Source organism: Saccopteryx bilineata, chromosome 1, assembly GCF_036850765.1.
Source record: "Saccopteryx bilineata isolate mSacBil1 chromosome 1, mSacBil1_pri_phased_curated, whole genome shotgun sequence".
Classification (NCBI taxonomy): Eukaryota; Metazoa; Chordata; class Mammalia; order Chiroptera; family Emballonuridae; genus Saccopteryx; species Saccopteryx bilineata.
In genome coordinates this window covers 277500775-277517691 of record NC_089490.1, presented here as the reverse complement: position 1 = coordinate 277517691, position 16917 = coordinate 277500775, and the positions used below count along the sequence as shown (strand labels likewise).

Here is a 16917-nt window from a genome sequence, read left to right as displayed (position 1 = left end):
ACACGTACAGAAAAGAAAAAGAAATTAAGGCATTTCAGATTTTATGCATTTACTTAAATAAATTTTATCAAAATGTCTTATCACTGTACCTGTCCTAGGTCATCAGAAACCTGCTTAAATATCCATTTAGTTATATGTGATAATGTTTCAAGTGTTTGTTAATTTGAATTTACTAGCATTTTAGGCTTCCTTGTAGTTTAGATTTAGGCTTTCTAACTTTTGGAAACTTCCTGCCTAAAATGTAACAATAAATTGGAAGCTATCAAAAATCTCCAACCTTATTCTAGTTACAAAGCAAATCCTCACTAAAGCCAATAATGTTAAGAAACAAGTGAGGAAACACGTTTTCCAATATGGACCCGTAGCAGAGAGCTCAAATTCAACATAATTGTCTCCTAGTTATATTTTCTTTTGAAATACTTATTAAATCTTTTATTTTTGTGTTTTATAGGCATTTAATAAAAACAACTTGATTCTAGAGGAAAGAAACAAATACTTCAACCCGCATCTCACTGGGAAGACTTATTCTAACGCCTACTTTACAGATCTCAATAATTATGATGAGTACTAATAGTTCTTACATTTTTTGGCTTCTTGTAATTCCCCAGTTCCTCAAGGCCTGTGCTCCATGAATGCCCATGTTTCTGAGACTTCAAAGATGAAGTTTGGATACATTTCAAGTGCATTTCAAGCCACAAGTGTCCCATTGCTGCCAAAAAATAGATGTCTTTAAAAGCAACAAAAGTCTAAATATGATATTGTGAAAATCTGGTCTACAATACTTGATCATTGTTGAATGAGACTTTGTGTGGAGTTTTTTAATGGTGTTCAGTCCATTTTTCTAACAAGTCAGTTGTTACCTTGAGATTTTTAACGAGTGTACCGCCTACATTGGAAGGAATCTTTAGAAACAGGAGCCTCTTCTGGCTCTTGAACATAAACCTTCACAATGTTTTAATTCAAGAAAATAGTCACTTTATATGAGAAAGCCCCCCAACACACACACACACACACACACACACACACATACACACACACACACACACGGAGTGCTTAGGTCCATAGTACTGATAAAATGAAGAATATGAAAATGGCCATACAGTGATTCACCATGGACCTGCCATCTTCCCCATCTGGAGAATACTTGGAATTCTTGGAAGCAACTTGTATGTTTGTACATGGAATGATTATCGCCTGAGGAAGCCCAGGACACAACCTGGCTTGCATCTGCAGAGGTGAAAATATGAGGTCTGAGACACTCCATCCTTGGACTTGATATGGTTTCTGTGTTACCATTCAGGGAGCAGAGGCAGAGACACAAAGGAAGAAAATTGTGCAGGTTGCTGCGAAACTAGCCTTATTCAGACTTTTGGATTTTATGGTATTCCAGGGAGCTCCTAGCCATGCAGTTTTCTGGATACCTACCTATCTGGTCCATTGTAACGTCTTGAAGAGCCGGTCTATAAAATAACCACTTGCTTAGCATTTGGACAGACTCTATACCTCCTCTCTCATTTGAACATTAATGATGCCACTGAAGAAAATATTGAAAGTACTGAAATATAATTGAAAACAACTTTTTTTATTTTCTATGTTATGGAAAGTATTGAAAGAACTGACATTTAATGAAAGTCAACTTTTATTATACACCCCCCTGATAGAACTAATGTATGGTGATCCACCCCCTACCAAGAGCATTAATCTGTAAAGCTCATTTTCTGCTTCCCCTTGCTGTACATAGGGAGCTGCTCCCCAAGTTCCAAGCTGTCATTGCTACCTCCGGGTTGGGTGAGGTGGAGGTGTCTAGCTCTGGTGCCTTTTGGTTTTAATCTAGTGTTGCCTTCCCATTCACAAACTCCCACTTCTCCCTGCATGGAGGCGACAGCATTTCAAGATGTACCTTGAGAAATCTGGGTATCTGGAAGTAAGGCTTTTAATGATCCTTGTGGTTCCGAGCTTTTCAGAGTGTTATACAATTCATAGTGGTCCCCAGTAGGAAAAAAAGAGGATGAATTATTTAGCAACAACTAATACATAACATATAACACTTGGTTGAATAATGATTGAAAGAAGGAACAAGATTGGAAGTCTTCATCTAATGCCTCAGGGCATTGTGTTAAATGCGTCGGTGGACATCAAAACATGTTTTTATTGATCAGTGAACCTTCAGATTTGTGAAATATATACTATGGATATTGAGAAACATAGAATCATTAGCATATGTGTGTTTTCACCCTACCCAATATAAAGAAACGGTTTCATAAAGTATTGGAAAAAATCTTATGTTTAGTAATGTTCAAAATATTGTCACATCTCAAAATTTGCAAAAAATGGCTCTACTAAAATTAAAATGTAAATGGCAGGTGTACAGAGACTTGACTTGGGGTGGAGAATACACCATAGCGTGTGCAGATGATGTGTTGTGGAATTGTGCACCTGAAACTTGTATAATTTTGTTAATCAGTATTACCCCAATAAATTCAATTAAAAGATAAATAAATGGTAGGTGGGCTCTGAAAGGCCTAATAGATTGCAAATGAATGGTGCTGAGGGGCTTTGCAGTGGGGAGTTCACATTGCTTGTGTGCTGTGTGGAATTGCTCTGTCTGTATGCAAAGTCCCATTCCAAAGGTGCGATATAGCCAGATGGTTTCCTAATTGTTCTTGGATTGGATTTTCACTGGATGCTTTCCTATAAGAAAAATGTCCTCACAGTAGCTGCTTTTTTTTGAATCTCTGCTCCCCCCTACCCAGTATTTTCTAAACCTAAAAGGTCATTCTATATCCCTAAGGAGAGGAAACTAATATTTCAAAAAATTATCACTGGTCTTCATGGGAAATGCTTCTAAATGACATCCAAGCCGACACGATGATGGAGGAAAGCACCCTTTGTCCACAACAGATTTTTTATGTTGTTGATCATATATCTTTTTTATTAACATTGCAAAGAAATTCCCTCATATTTGTTCCCTGACACTCTATTCAAAGAAAAATTATTCTGTCTTCTATTTCCTTTTCTCCTTTCTCTCTCCTTCTCTCCCTCCTGACAGATTTCCATTGGTTTAGAATAATTTCAGCTATACTCTATGTATTGTAACCAGCTATGGAGTAACTTTGTGTTTCTGTCACTGTAGAGCTGGTGCTCATGTGTCTGCTGCCCCTCCACAGCCCTCCTGTGGCGGGAGCCCTCACACGTTGGTCTCTCCTGGAGGGACCCACCTCCTACCGGGACCCAGTCCACACTGAGGCTTGCTCCCACACAATGTCCTTAGGCTGCGCCATTTTGAATTCCTGCCAAAACCTTCCAGGGACACATCGCATTTTTCATTCCTACGTGACTTTTCTATTCTTTCCTCTTTTTTCTTTTACTACAAGAGGCACAATTATAAATTAATACTTTATGCTGCACCAAGCAATTTAATCCCACTGAAAGGGACCTAATGTCAAATGACATTAATCATTGGTTAATTTTTAGGGTTATTTCTGGATACGGTTAAAATTTGGCTGGTTTTCATGAGGAAACTACTTTAGGTCTCATTTAAATTCTTTGGAAGTGGTTCCCAGCATTGTTCCTTTCTCTGGACTAAACTAGTCACCATCTGTCAACTCTACAGTACACCGACATTTTACAGAAGGAGAAAAACACTAAAATTTCTAAAGTGACTATTCCATACCCCCCCTCCCTTTTTAAGGCCTTATGTTACACGTGCATCAGACATATTTTTCTGGAACAGGTAGATTGTTTTTTATTCAATGGTCATATGTTGCATTATCAAAAATTTGGTATATGTTATAGAAACATCAGAAATGGAGACCTGCTCTCTTTTGAAAATATAGTTTCACTCTACAGTGAGTGTTAGAGCATCATCAAAACCAAATGCAAAGCCTGATTCAAAGTGTATGGTTCCCAGTGAAGGCTGTCTCGCATAGTTTTCAAAGTATCACATTTGTTCTGCCATAGAAAGCAATCAAGCTTCTTCTTACCCATGACCAGAGTCAGAACCAATTCTCATTCATGTAACCGTGTTTTACTTTGCTGGCATGATAACAGTAGCTACTCTAGAACCAGAAAGGACAAAATGGACATAGACAACCTACCTATGGCATCTTTTAAACTGACAATTTTATTGGGCAGGGAACAAAATTCATCCCACCACATTTAGTCAGAAATTTGAGGCCAGTAGTTCAAACATTGTGTTCTTCCTCAGCTTGTTGGTAGTATAATTCCAGAGGGTCCAAATAGTAGATGAGAGGTAGTTCAAATGGTTCACACATTAGATAAAAACAAGCTTGGAGCCAAACCTGGATTCTGGAAAATCTAAACCATTTTGTTATGTTGCTAAGAAGAGAGCATTGTTAGCCACCCTCTGTAAATTCAGATAATTTAATTTCCTATAAAAATTTGCCAGTGCCTTCTTTAAAATAATTAATCATTTCATGTGGATATTATTAGTTCCAATTCAAAGCAGATGATTGATTGGCTGTTCTTTGAGGGAAATCATCTTCCATGCCTCTTTGAACTCAGGAATAGAAAATGACTAAGAAGCACATCACCCTCAGATATACTTTCCGTCCCCCCATGGAGTGGCTCTGAAAGAGGTGTCACGATATGTTCAGAATTTAGGTCAACCCAGCCTCCGCCTTCCAGAAACTGACATCACTTTAATCTTACATCCTCCACAAAACACCTTGGCATTTGCCTTGTCGTGGGAAAGCCAATGTGATGCCTATAGAAGTTACAGGACAGGTAAGTCCATAGATATGGTAAAATCAGTCACAGGCTGCTGACAGTTGACACAATGGGGTGAGTGGAATGAGAGCCACCTAGAATATTGCCTGCTGTTTTTTTTTCTCTTTATTAAGTCAGTGTCAAACTGCTTCACAAGTTCACAGAAATGTCACTGTTAATTTAGATTAAGAACTTAATGGTATTTTCTCTGCTAAATTTGATTGCTTTTCCTCTATACAATGACTGTTGGCCAGAATCGAGCTTGAACTTCCACACTTTGAAAGAAAGCACGGTATGAACTTTTAAACCAAGCACCTACATTAACCACCAAATACTACATCATTGACAAAGAAAATGCACAAACTTGGTCCAATGTAGGATTCTTCCAAGGTGTGTAAAAAGCATTTGTGTTATGCCATTTGACCTGACTTTTGAAAATGCTATGAAATGTTAAAAGCCTCATTCTGTGTTAGTTTGCTGTTGCTGTTTTGTGATACCAAAATAAACTTACTTGGGATTGTTTCATTTTTTAAAAGACCATATATATTAATCATAACAGATCTTTTTTTAAAAAAAAAAATAAAGAATGAGATAGCATTGCCTTCCCCTTAATTTAAATGGGAAAATGGAGCTTTCGTTGCCCTGTTGGAATGCTTGTGGATTGCTGTGTAGTTCCTCACAGGGCCACTGAGCACACCATGCATTTTTTTTTTCTTTCAGTTCTTAACATTCAGTGTGAAATATAATTTCCAATGGTCTTCACTTTAATCTTTCTGTTCATCAATTCACTGGTCTTAAATACTCACTTGAGAGCTATCCAGGCTCATATCTCAGTTGTTTGATGACACCTGACAGATACATTGTTTTCAAAAATCAATTGAAGACACCAATTGTGGCAGCCCAGGCACAAGCTCGTTGCCTGTTTTATTGGATCAATTATGAGAGTTTAGGGATTTCCCAACTAATCAGCAGAAACCAACTCCCAACTCTCCCAGCCTCAGCTCTGAGGAAAACAAACATATTTATTCAATATATGCTAAAATGAACTGTTGTTACAGAAGTGAAACTTTTGCTCTTGATAAATTGCCAATTCCATAAACCAAACTTATTCTTTTTTTAAATGGTAAATTCATGAAGAATAATTCTAAGTACTGTTAACAATGCAGCAATCTTCATTTCATAGCAACCCCTTCCTCACCTCTATCTGGGACAAAATAAGAGAATCCTGATTATGTACAGTATAAATTGTATTATATTTTTTGTACTTAGGTTTTATGTAAATAGTTTGTCTCATTCAATTGTATGTGAGCATTGAAATAAATCCTACCATTTAGGAAACATTTAGTGTCATTTTTCCTTGCATAGCGTCAAAGTCCCCTGTGTCCAGATTGTTCCAGAGCTATCACTACTTGAAGGAAAGCATTTCAGCAAAGTGAAATTAGATGACCTCCTGGGTAAACTCCATAATATGCTCTTGTTGGTTCTTCAGACCCTAAAGCCTCTTGAGTGGTGGCAAACACAGGACCAACCAGCTTCATGGTTCTGCGAAATAGTAAGGAACCTTTAGAAATATTTCTATGGACAATAGCAAAGGCAATCAAGTTTTTAATTTACAACTAGTTGGTATTGCATACTGTTGAGGATGGATCTGTTCAGTTTTATTATGCTCATATTCTCTCCACACCGTATTGCATTCTTCCTTGCACAAAACAAGTTTTTTTATAGAATGAACCACTATCAGTCAGCATGGACAGAGCTAAAAAGATGTCTACCCAGAAAAACTATTGAGATCTATATTTCAGTATTCTCTCATATATATGTATATATGTGTATGTATATGCACATACATAAAATATATACATATATATATATACATGTATATGATTTTCAACTGACCAAGAAGCTGAAAAGGATCATTTAATATAGAGCCCCAAAATTATAATAAAACTATATAAAAATATAAACTAGTGAAATATGTTATAATAATTAAACTGTTTAATCACCACTAATGAAATATTAATTTTTAAGTCTGTGTTTGCCCAGATCACCCAGGCTGACTATACTATTAAAAGACTTCTCTCTTATTAGAAGGATGGATGCCCTTTATTGCTAAAAGTCTCCCAGAAGAATCATTTCCTACAATTTCATGAGGAGGACTGTTCTTCCCACATTGAGCAGGCTGACCATTCAGGAGATTATTAGCTCTAGCTGCATATTAGTATTTTCTGGGGAGTTCTTGTTTGTTTGTTTGTTTGTTTTGACACAGAGAGAGAGGGACAGGTAAGGACAGACAGACGGAAAAGGAGAGATGAGAAGCATCAATTAATTGCGGTATCTTAGTTGTTCATTGATTGCTTTCTCATATGTGTCTTAACTGGGAGCTACAGCAGAGTGAGTGACCCCTTGCTCAAGCCAGTGACCTTGGGCTTCAAGTCAGCAACCATTGGGCTCAAGCCAGCAACTATGGGGTCATCTCTACGATCCCACAGTCAAGGCCAGCACCCCCATGCTAATGCTAATGAGTCCACACTCAAGCCGATGAGCTTGAGGTTTTGAACCTGGGTCCTCTGCATCCCAGTCCAATGCTCTCTATTCCCTGTGCCACTGCCTGGTCAGGCCTGGGGAATATTTTAAAAAAAAATCACCCAACTCCTATCCCAGACCAATTCAATTTGTATTCTGAGTATCTGCATTCTATGAAATAAAGTATTCCTTGAAGAACCTATATTTGGCTGGTGGTTTAGAAAGTGAATGAAATAAATAGGTAGCACAATTTCCTTGTTTTATTTTATAAATATGTATTTATAATCATATATTCTAATACATATTCTCACACATTGCTTATGTATCCAAGTCCTCTCTGTCAACTTCATATGTTCTTTAAGAATAAAATTGAAATATGATTTAAAATAGCTTTCTAGAACCTATTTGAAATACATATTGTAAATCTCTATTTAAAGTGTCTCCTTGAGCCCAGCCTTTGGAGAATAGCAGAAATGATTGAGTGTACTGACTGCAGAACTGTAGATATTTAATGTAAGAAGAAATTGTCCTTAAAATAATATCTGAAACAGTATTATTTTTCTGAAATTTTACTTGGTTTATTTCTTCAAAGTGGTTTGTTTATAAAATCAAACAGAAAATGATGTCTGAAATAGCTTTTCTCTCATCAATCAGCTTGGCATATGCTTTCCTTGGAAGCATATGAAGGTCTCACCTCCACCCGCAATCCCAGCCGGAGCCAGAACTGAAAGCAACAAGATGACGTTTGCTATACATTTGGTAGTTCTCAGTGGTGCAGAGCTCTTAAGACTAGTGGCTAAGAGCATAACAGAGGAAATAAAATAAAATTTAAAAAACTAACCCTTTGTAAAATATTCCTCATACAATACACAGGAACTGTAAGAGTTCAACCTTAGTTCAAAAAACAATTATTCTAACCATAGGACACAGAAAACTTGGGTGAATTATGATTTTTTATTAATATGGGAGCTTGATGACATTAGTCAGGTATTTGTGATGGCTTTTGTCAGAGGGTCAATTGTTTATCACAGTGCGGGTTCAGGGACCATCTTTCCTTAGAAACTGGGGCTGTTTGCTTCTCTAGGTCTCACTTTCTCATCTGTAAGTAGAGATAAGAGTATGTATATTGTGAGACTATTTTGATAATACATCACATTACTACAAAGTCTGTAGCAAAAAGCCTGGCCACATACAAATATGTTGTTGCTGTTACTGCTTTTATTATAACTATGTTAAGTGAAAGAATCATGTGAATAATGTTTGACTAAGCAATGTTTTATTAAGACTCCTTATAGCAACTGGATGTTGTACAATTAAAAAGAAAAACAATCCCATAACATTTGAAGAGGGGAGATGTGCTTTCAAACCAAGTGATTATGAGAACAGATATGTGTCCATTACAAGAAACATTGAATCGTGTTGGTCACATAACTATTTGTTAGATGGTTTGAGGGTTCAACAAACTATAAGCAAGTTATGATTTTGCATTACAGAGGTGCCAGTGGGAAGGGAAACATTTAGCTTCTAGGTTCCTCTGTACTACGGAATATAGTGCAGCCTATTAGCCAAGCCATTTCCTCTCCTCACTTGATGGCAGAAGGACTTACTCAAATGAGTAAACTTCTCATAGCTCTTAGGATAGAAGGAAAACTTTCTGTACATCCACGGTAATATTCTTATGATTAGTATGTATTATTAACCAAAGAGTGCTAGGTAGTTTAATTTGTTCAAGAATTATGGAAAAGATAGATTTTCTGTGATCAGCAGTCAAGGTTGCCAATTATCTTGGGGACTTTGAGGTAATCAGAAAAAGAAGAGTTTTTGAACAAGTCATTTTGAGTGTTTTGGTTGTTTCTATTATGTTTTTCTTTTGTCACAAGGGATAAAAAGAACTAAAATCCAACCTTTGAACTTCTCTTCAAAAGAATGGAGATCAAGGTCATACAGCACACAGGCTGCTCTGTCACGTGAGAAGAGAAACTACCGGTGGAACCATATTTTATGACCAGCCTGTATGTTTCCTCTGTTGATCTTTCCTTGTGTTTTTCACTGCTTCATAATCCCAAAAGTTTTATAGAAGACAGAATTGGAAAAAGTTGTAAAATCTACCACCATTCAGACAGTGTGGGTCCTGGAATTTTCCAGAAGTGTTTTTGCTGGGTGGGGGGAGCAGAAGGCAAGAGGTGATATATGAAAAAGTAAGGCCAGCTGCCAGAGAAAGGTGCAAGTTTCTTTCATGGTGAGACTCTAAAACCACCTGTCCCCCTTGTCTTTTATCTCTTTTTAACTAAGGTTAGGCTGTTTTATTCTGGCCAAGGTGTATACAAGCAGCAAGAGACCAGAGGAAGTCAGGTCTTCCTTGTGACTAGTGTGACCATGGTGACACAGAGGTCCCTGTGATCTGATGCAAAAAGTAGTAGAGGCTCAAGTATCCTGGGCCTGCCATGGAAACAAGGTGACCCCCGAGTGGGGGGTGAGACCAGCCAGCACAGAGACTGATGTCCATGCAGTCAGGATAACAAAGGTGTGGTTGGACCAGCAGGTAGAGGGGGGCAAGGTGGGGGTCCATTAGCCTTGGATCTCATATCAGTGTAAGTAGGAACAGAGGCCACAGCCCAGATAAACAGATGGCTCTTGTGTGTGTTTATTCCTGTGCGTGTTTTTCTATGCTTTGAAGGGGTTATAAGAGAAAGCAGATCTCTTGGGGACTCTTGGCCCTTTGTGAGGTGGGGTGGATGGGGGTGATCGCAGGGAAGGCGTGGGAAGCAAGAGCTAACTCAGTGATGGGTCTGGCCCTTTTCTCAGTCTTAGAACTGAGGACCCCGGTGGGCTGAGGCCTCCAGCACATGCTCTTGAAAGAGCTCTTTTCCATGAGAGGCCTGTGAGTGTCCGGGTAATTAAACACACTTTGGTATGGCAGTGAGTTTGGTATCCCCACTTCTGTGTGGGGCCCAGAACTCTGAGCCCCATGTCACAGGGGGAAGTGGTCAGCTGTAGGAACTCAAATTAGGTTCAGAGGAAGTGACTGAACTGAGGAAGTGAGGTAGACATCAGTGAGGAGAAGAAGGGGCTCCTTCTCATGATATGACTGTGAGTCATGCTCCTGGCCATGGACAGCCCTAGGACTCCTGATGTCCTGGGAGGCACGTGGCGGCCAGCTGGAGCTCCTGAGGAGCACCTGTGTGGCACCTGCAGGGCGCGGGTGGAGCACCTGTGCAGCGCCAGCAGGGCGAGGGTCAGCCCCTTGCAGCGCCTGCAGGGCGCTGGGGGGAGCAGGCGGGTGTGAAGTCATGAGACTGCTGGTGTCCCCAGCAGCGTGAGCACTCCTGCTGCCTACCACGCTAGGAGAGAACTGGGCCAGAGAACACTCACATATGAACTGAATGTGAGTATAAACGTGTGTGTGGAAACTGGGCTCACAGAACAGCGCACCTCACAGTGTGCAGTTTGTGAGTGAACGTGGGATGTCCTGGAGCAACAACATGATCGCTGCACATTTAGAAAGGGTCCTGTGGGCAGTGACTGAGCTCGTGTCAACTGGTGTTACAAGCATTTTGAGACATTTTAATAAGTTTAACAATCACCTACACCAAGAAGTGACCTTCATGCATTCAGGAATGCTCTTTTAACTGCTTTTCTTTCTTCTCCTTCCCATTCTCACTCTGCCACATTTTCTTCTCTTCACAAAATGGAGGCCACCTGCCAAGCCATCCTCACTATCTGCACTCAAGCAGCTCACCGCTGGGCAGGGACCTATACAGATAAACAAAATTTTGCAGAAATCAACCTTTTCATAGCCACCGAACCTAAATATGAATCCACTCTTTAGGAACAATATTATAGGAAGATGCCTTTCTAAAAACTCAAACTTTTATCTAAGATTATGTGAAAACAGGACTCGGTGAAGCTGAAATGAGTTTGTCGGTTACTGGCTGGCAGCTGCACTCTGTTGGGCATTCCCAGGTGAAAGAGAGGTTGGGAGAGATCATGGGGGAGGACCGGGTCTGCCCCCACCCGTCTGCAGCTCCAGACCGTGAAGGAGGCGTGTCCCGGAGGTCCCACTGTGACACTGCTGAGGGGTCCCGAGACGAGGAGTTTCCTGAGACATGAGGACAAGTGGCCGTTCACCTGAGAAGGTAGGAAGTGAGAAGATGAAAGGCAGAGGTTGAAATCAGTAGTCCTCCATTTTAGGCAAAGCGAGGAGTATTAGTCACTGACAGCAAGAGCGGTGCTAGTGGCCCAGTGCAGGGAGGCTGGGGCACTGAGAGGAGCTCCACGGGAGCAGAGCATTTCTGTGGAGGGAGGGGAGAGGGGAGAAGGTAGAAGGGTCGGAGGTACCCACACTGGAGGGCTTGGGAACTTCAGTCAGAGAACAAAACAACCCTTACTCCCGTGGACAAGTGGCCTTGATTTCTTTTTGTTATTAAGTTGTGGAGATCATTTTCTTTTAAAATAAAAATAATGCTGTGAAACAGAAATATGTAGAATAGTTGAGGATGGCTGGTACCACTCTGCCCCTCTTACACTCCTGCTTCTGGAAGAATCACTGCCCCGGGACGCATGACTCCGGAGTTATGGTCGATTCATAAACTTGGGCTGACAACTTGGTGAAAAGGCTTTGTAATTATAGAGAGCGAAAGAGGGAAAGGTGATGGGGGTGTTGAGAGAATGAGAGGCTCTGTGAGCAGGGTCTGGAGAGTTGGTAAGGATGGGTCCTCTGTTGTTGGCAGGTTGGCAAATGTCAGGATGTTGGGGTGATCTCTCAGTGCTTAGAAAATAGCCAACTGTCTTGTTTGTCTTAAAATGCCCCATCACTTTTAACTTTACAATTTAGTCAGGTTATTTTCTGGAAGCTTTTCAGAAAACAAGTTTCAGCAATGTGATAAAATTGAAATGAGACCTAGGTAACAATAAACTCTATTGCTGAACTGTATAAAAAGTTTTGGGGAGCTTGTGAAGGTCATCCTTTGTGAGACAATGAGATGTTATGCAACCTAAGTAGAAGTGTCCTTTGAATCTGTTCATAGCACTCTGAGGGGCGACAGCTCATGCACCTTGCCAATTTTAATGGGGCTAATGGAAAGACAAGAATTAGATGCTCAGGAACAATGGACAGGAAGGGACTTGGTAGGGGGGGGGGTGCAGGCATGCCTTAATTCTACCTGCACAAGGTCATGACTGGGCATCATTGTTCACAGAATCTTGACAGCTTAAAGCAAAAAGCAAGTTAACACATGTAACTCACAAATGGATTTATTAGAGAGAACATTGCTAATTTTTGTCTTGTTTGAGAAGAGAATTATATTTGCTAAAATACATTGGATTCTGCCTTTAATGATTAGATGTTTCAAGCAGAAAAACGATTTCTCTTTGAAAAGCTGGTTTGCATTTTTCTTCTATTACCTGCTGGGTACCGTGACCAGTTCGCACTGAGCCCCCTGTTTCTATGCTGCCCTCTCTGCACAGAGAGATGCAGATTGTCTCTAAGAAAATAAAATACATTTACTGAAAATTTTGCAATATTTAAGGCTTTACCATCCAGAAAGTTTTACCACAAATGCATAGTGTCCCTTAAACTAAGTACTTTGTTACACAGTAGGTTGTAAAAATTCTGAGATTGTAGACATCCTTGTAGAGAAGAGGGGGCTACAAAGAGCCAGAGGATGCCTCCCAGGGATGGCATTGTTTGTGCTGAAGGAAAATGGAACTGAACTTCCTGCATAGGGTCAGGCACTGAGAGGCAGTGTCATCCATGGCACAAGAATGAATCCCACACCTCTGTGGGCACAAGTTCTGAGCTGTGGTTGAAAGAATAGCTCACAAGATGCCCAAAAATCTAATGCAGAAATAAATGTTGTAAGTTAACCTATGTAATAAAATGTGCTCATAATCACCCTAGCAAAGTTAAAAGCAAATCTTGAACTTGTCAAGGCAATCTAAATAACATAACCGATCGTCAGAACAAGTTCTTACACCACACAAATAAAATAAAATTCAATATTCAACAATACAATTTTGCAATTTTCAGTATCCATTAACGGCATACTAAGCATGCAAAGAAGCAAGAGAACATGGAACAAATATTTGCATACAAAATTCATAGCAGCTTTCCTTATAGTAGTGAAACAGTGAAAACAGCCCAAATGTCCAGCAACTAGTGAGTGATAGACAAAGTCGGGGCACACCCATAGAGTGGACGGGGCTCAGCAATGAAAAGGAGTAAACTACTGACACACAGGACAACATGAATGACTCGCATGAGCATTATGCTAAGCAAAATGGGTCACACACACAAGTTATCAGGTGATTCTGACTCCATTGATACAAAGTTTTGGAAAAACCAAAGTCACCGTGACAGAAAACATATTTGGGGTTGACTGGGGCTGGGGATCAAGAGCTGGAGGAATATTTGGAGGTGGTAGAAATTACTGTTAGGATTACATTACTGCATATATTTGTCAAAAATAAATGATCAGAGTTTACCATATTTCTCCATGTAAAAGACTCTCCCATGTATAAGACACCTTAATTTTAGGGCTCGAAATTTGAAAAGAAAGACAACAAGCATGCAAAAGCAGGAAATACAAGTAAAAAAATCTACAACCACTGTATAAGACGCACCCAATTTTTAGACCCCAAAATTTTTGAAAAAGGGTGCATCTTATACATGGGGAAATACAGTACTCTAAAATTTTGTTTTGTCTTATTTATATATTTCAGTAATACTGACGCAAAATAAGTTAGTGTGAAACTTACAAAATGTTGTAACCAGGAAGAGATAAATGTGAAACTCTCTCACCAGTAAGGTCCCCACAACTGGAGTAATGTCTGTCTCCCTGAAACAGCTCCCACATGAGAGAAGGAAAGAGTGTAAGCAAGTAAGGAAGTGACCCTTTTTGAGAGAGATTCAGATAATGACAACAGTTGATGAACATTTGGGTTATTTCTAGTTTGGGGCTATTTCAAATCTTATAAAAAGATTTGAAAGCAAGTTTGTTTAAGATGTTTTAGAAAGTAAGAGGGTAGAATCTGGAGCAAGAATCTAGAGCAAGAATAATGATGCCCAAAGGAAAAGAAAAGTCAGAAAACCCATCAAAGTTCTAGGAGGAAAAAAAAAGACCTATAAGCATTAAAAAATATCTCCAAAGAGGATAAATGTTAAATTAACTGATGAGAAGATGGTAATTAGAAGATAAAACTGAGGAAATAAATCCAAATAAACCACAGATATAATATACAAAATCGAAGTTAAGATTCATGAAAAAAAAGAAAAGATTTAATATATACTTAAAGTTGAAAATGAAACTGGCCTATATGTAAAGATACTGTAGGCCCAGTAGTCGTGGCTATCACAGCCACCAGGCTGGTGCAGGTTCCCATTAGATTCGGATAGACGGTAATGAAACTGCAGAGCCAAAAACTGGTGGGCCATACCTTTTATTCTAGCCTCGCACCTGGCTGGTGAGTAAAAAACACATTGGGCATCAAAACCCACTCATTCAGCTCTCACAAAGCTACTGACACATCCGGATTTTCCTAGAATCAAATTTCCCCTCTAGCTCAGTCACTTCTAGTTCCCCATCTCCTTCTCCTCATCTCTGCACAAACTGGCTTCTCCTTTAGCACCTTGCCATCATGGCTGCTGCTTTTTTGCAAAAACGTGGCCTCCTTCCTCCTCCTTCCTTCTTCTTCACAGACTTTTTGGCTAGACAACTCCTCCTCCAGCAAACATTAGCATAACAAAGCCCCTTCCCAAGCAGGAAGGTAATTAGCAGTGTCACTTGGCAGCATCATTCATGTGGGCAGTGCCATTTTTAACAATAAAAGTGAGAAACTCAGAAAATACAAATTTTACAAACTCATTTGCCCAACAGATACTCACCTTTATTTTGATTCACTTTTATTTTGTTTATAATTCTCTGTCTTGACCCAATCTGAACTTAAGGGAAAATATTCAGAAATAGCCTTTGAGAATACATTTTTTAAAATGTCTCTTACAGCCTTTTTCTGATTTATGCACAAGTAGATTATTTAAATCCTCTCCTGGCATTTCCCACTGTGCTACTTTTAACTGGCTTCCTTTCTAAGAGCCTAGGAATGAAAGGAACTGGTTGGTACGGAAAAGCTACTCCAGGATAATAATTATCTAACACAGGGTAGTCAACTTTTTTATACCTACCACCCACTTTTGTATCTCTGTTAGTAGTAAAATTTTCTAACCTCCCATCGGTTCCACAGTAATGGTGATTTATAAAGTAGGGAAGTAACTTTACTTTATAAAATTTATAAAGCAGAGTTACAGCGAGTTAAAGCATATAATAATAATTATTTACCAAGTACTTTTATGTCGGATTTTTGCTAAGTTTGGCAGAATAAATCTTTATAAAACAACTTACTATAGTTAAATCTATCTTTTTATTTATATTTTGGTTGCTCCGCTACCGCCCACCATGAGAGCTGGAATGCCCACTAGTCGGCAGGAGGGACCAGGTTTACTACCACTGACCTAACAGAACCTTGACTTCTGTCGCTGATTCCTGTCTGACTTCACGAAACAGGCAGAAACACTGAAGGCCTCAACTCATTTTTAGACCAGGGTTTAAATTTATCTTCTGTAGACCTGGACATTTTAAGGGGAAAATATTCAATGTGATTTCTTTTCCTGTTTAAAAATTAGAGCACAAGCAGAAAGCTGAGGGAAACATAGCTTATCAGGGTCAGGAGGAGGAGCAGAGGAGGAAATGGTGTGAGTGGATGGTGGAGTTGGAAGGAAAATGTTACCCAGATACAGGGGTCCATTTACCTGTTTGCATCAAAGCCCAATCAAAGGAGAATAGGAATTTACAGCCAGGAAATTATGGGTATATTAGTGAAGGAAATGGTGCCAACCCCAGAGTTACAGGTGAGTTTCTGCTCAAAGACCAGGCTTCCCAATGGCTTCTTAGGGGATGGGAGATATAAGGAACTAACTGAGTCAAGGCCATGGTGAGAGTAGTGGTCTCTAGCGATGAGTCTACACTAGGGTAGGGTGGTGTTGACCATTTCATCTGGTCCTGATGACAGCCATGGCGTTCTTCCCCTGGTTTTACAAGGTATGGTTGGTGAGGTTGATCTGGAGCTGAAACACAGCTGAGGCCTAGGTATGATTTCTAGTTGCACTGACACTCTGTTTGTGGTCAGCAGACCTGAGGCTTTACTCCTAAGATTTTTAGATGTGGTCAGAATCTCATTGCCTGAGGGTTTCATGATTAAGGGAGTGCCAGGGAGAAGGAAACAGTTGAGTCAGGTGCTGGATGAGGCCAGTTGGAATCAAAAGAAAAGACATCAGAAAAGGTCCTGTTAGAGAAATGAAGTTTCTCTGCAGTTACGTAGAGATGTGAGCAGTGTTGGCTTCCAAAGGCTGGAGCGGCAGTCAACTGCTATCTCTGTTTTCCTATAGAATCTTTAAGGGAGGCTCTCCTGGGGTCTTTGTATTTCTAGAAACTTCAGCGTCCAAGCAGAGAAAGCTGATCATAATATATTTCATATTTTATCTTTTTTCTAGAGTTTCTTTTACATATATCTTTTATATATCAAAATACCTCCATAATACATATTACAGTTTCAAGTCTTCATTAAGGAACTATTACTAGTTATCAGAGTGGTCACAAGGATTCTTCTGAGAGG

General features: G+C 39.6%; 1 protein-coding gene across 1 annotated transcript in view; it reads left to right on the top strand.

Moving 5' to 3' along the window:
• Nucleotides 1-6066, top strand: part of SEMA5A (semaphorin 5A) — a 496448-nt gene extending 490382 nt beyond the window's left edge. The window contains exon 23 of the mRNA XM_066243560.1: nucleotides 452-6066. Coding sequence (XP_066099657.1) covers nucleotides 452-571 — 120 coding nt within the window. The 3' untranslated portion in view covers nucleotides 572-6066. The remainder of the gene's footprint in view (nucleotides 1-451) is intronic.
• Nucleotides 6067-16917: the final 10851 nt, after the last annotated feature.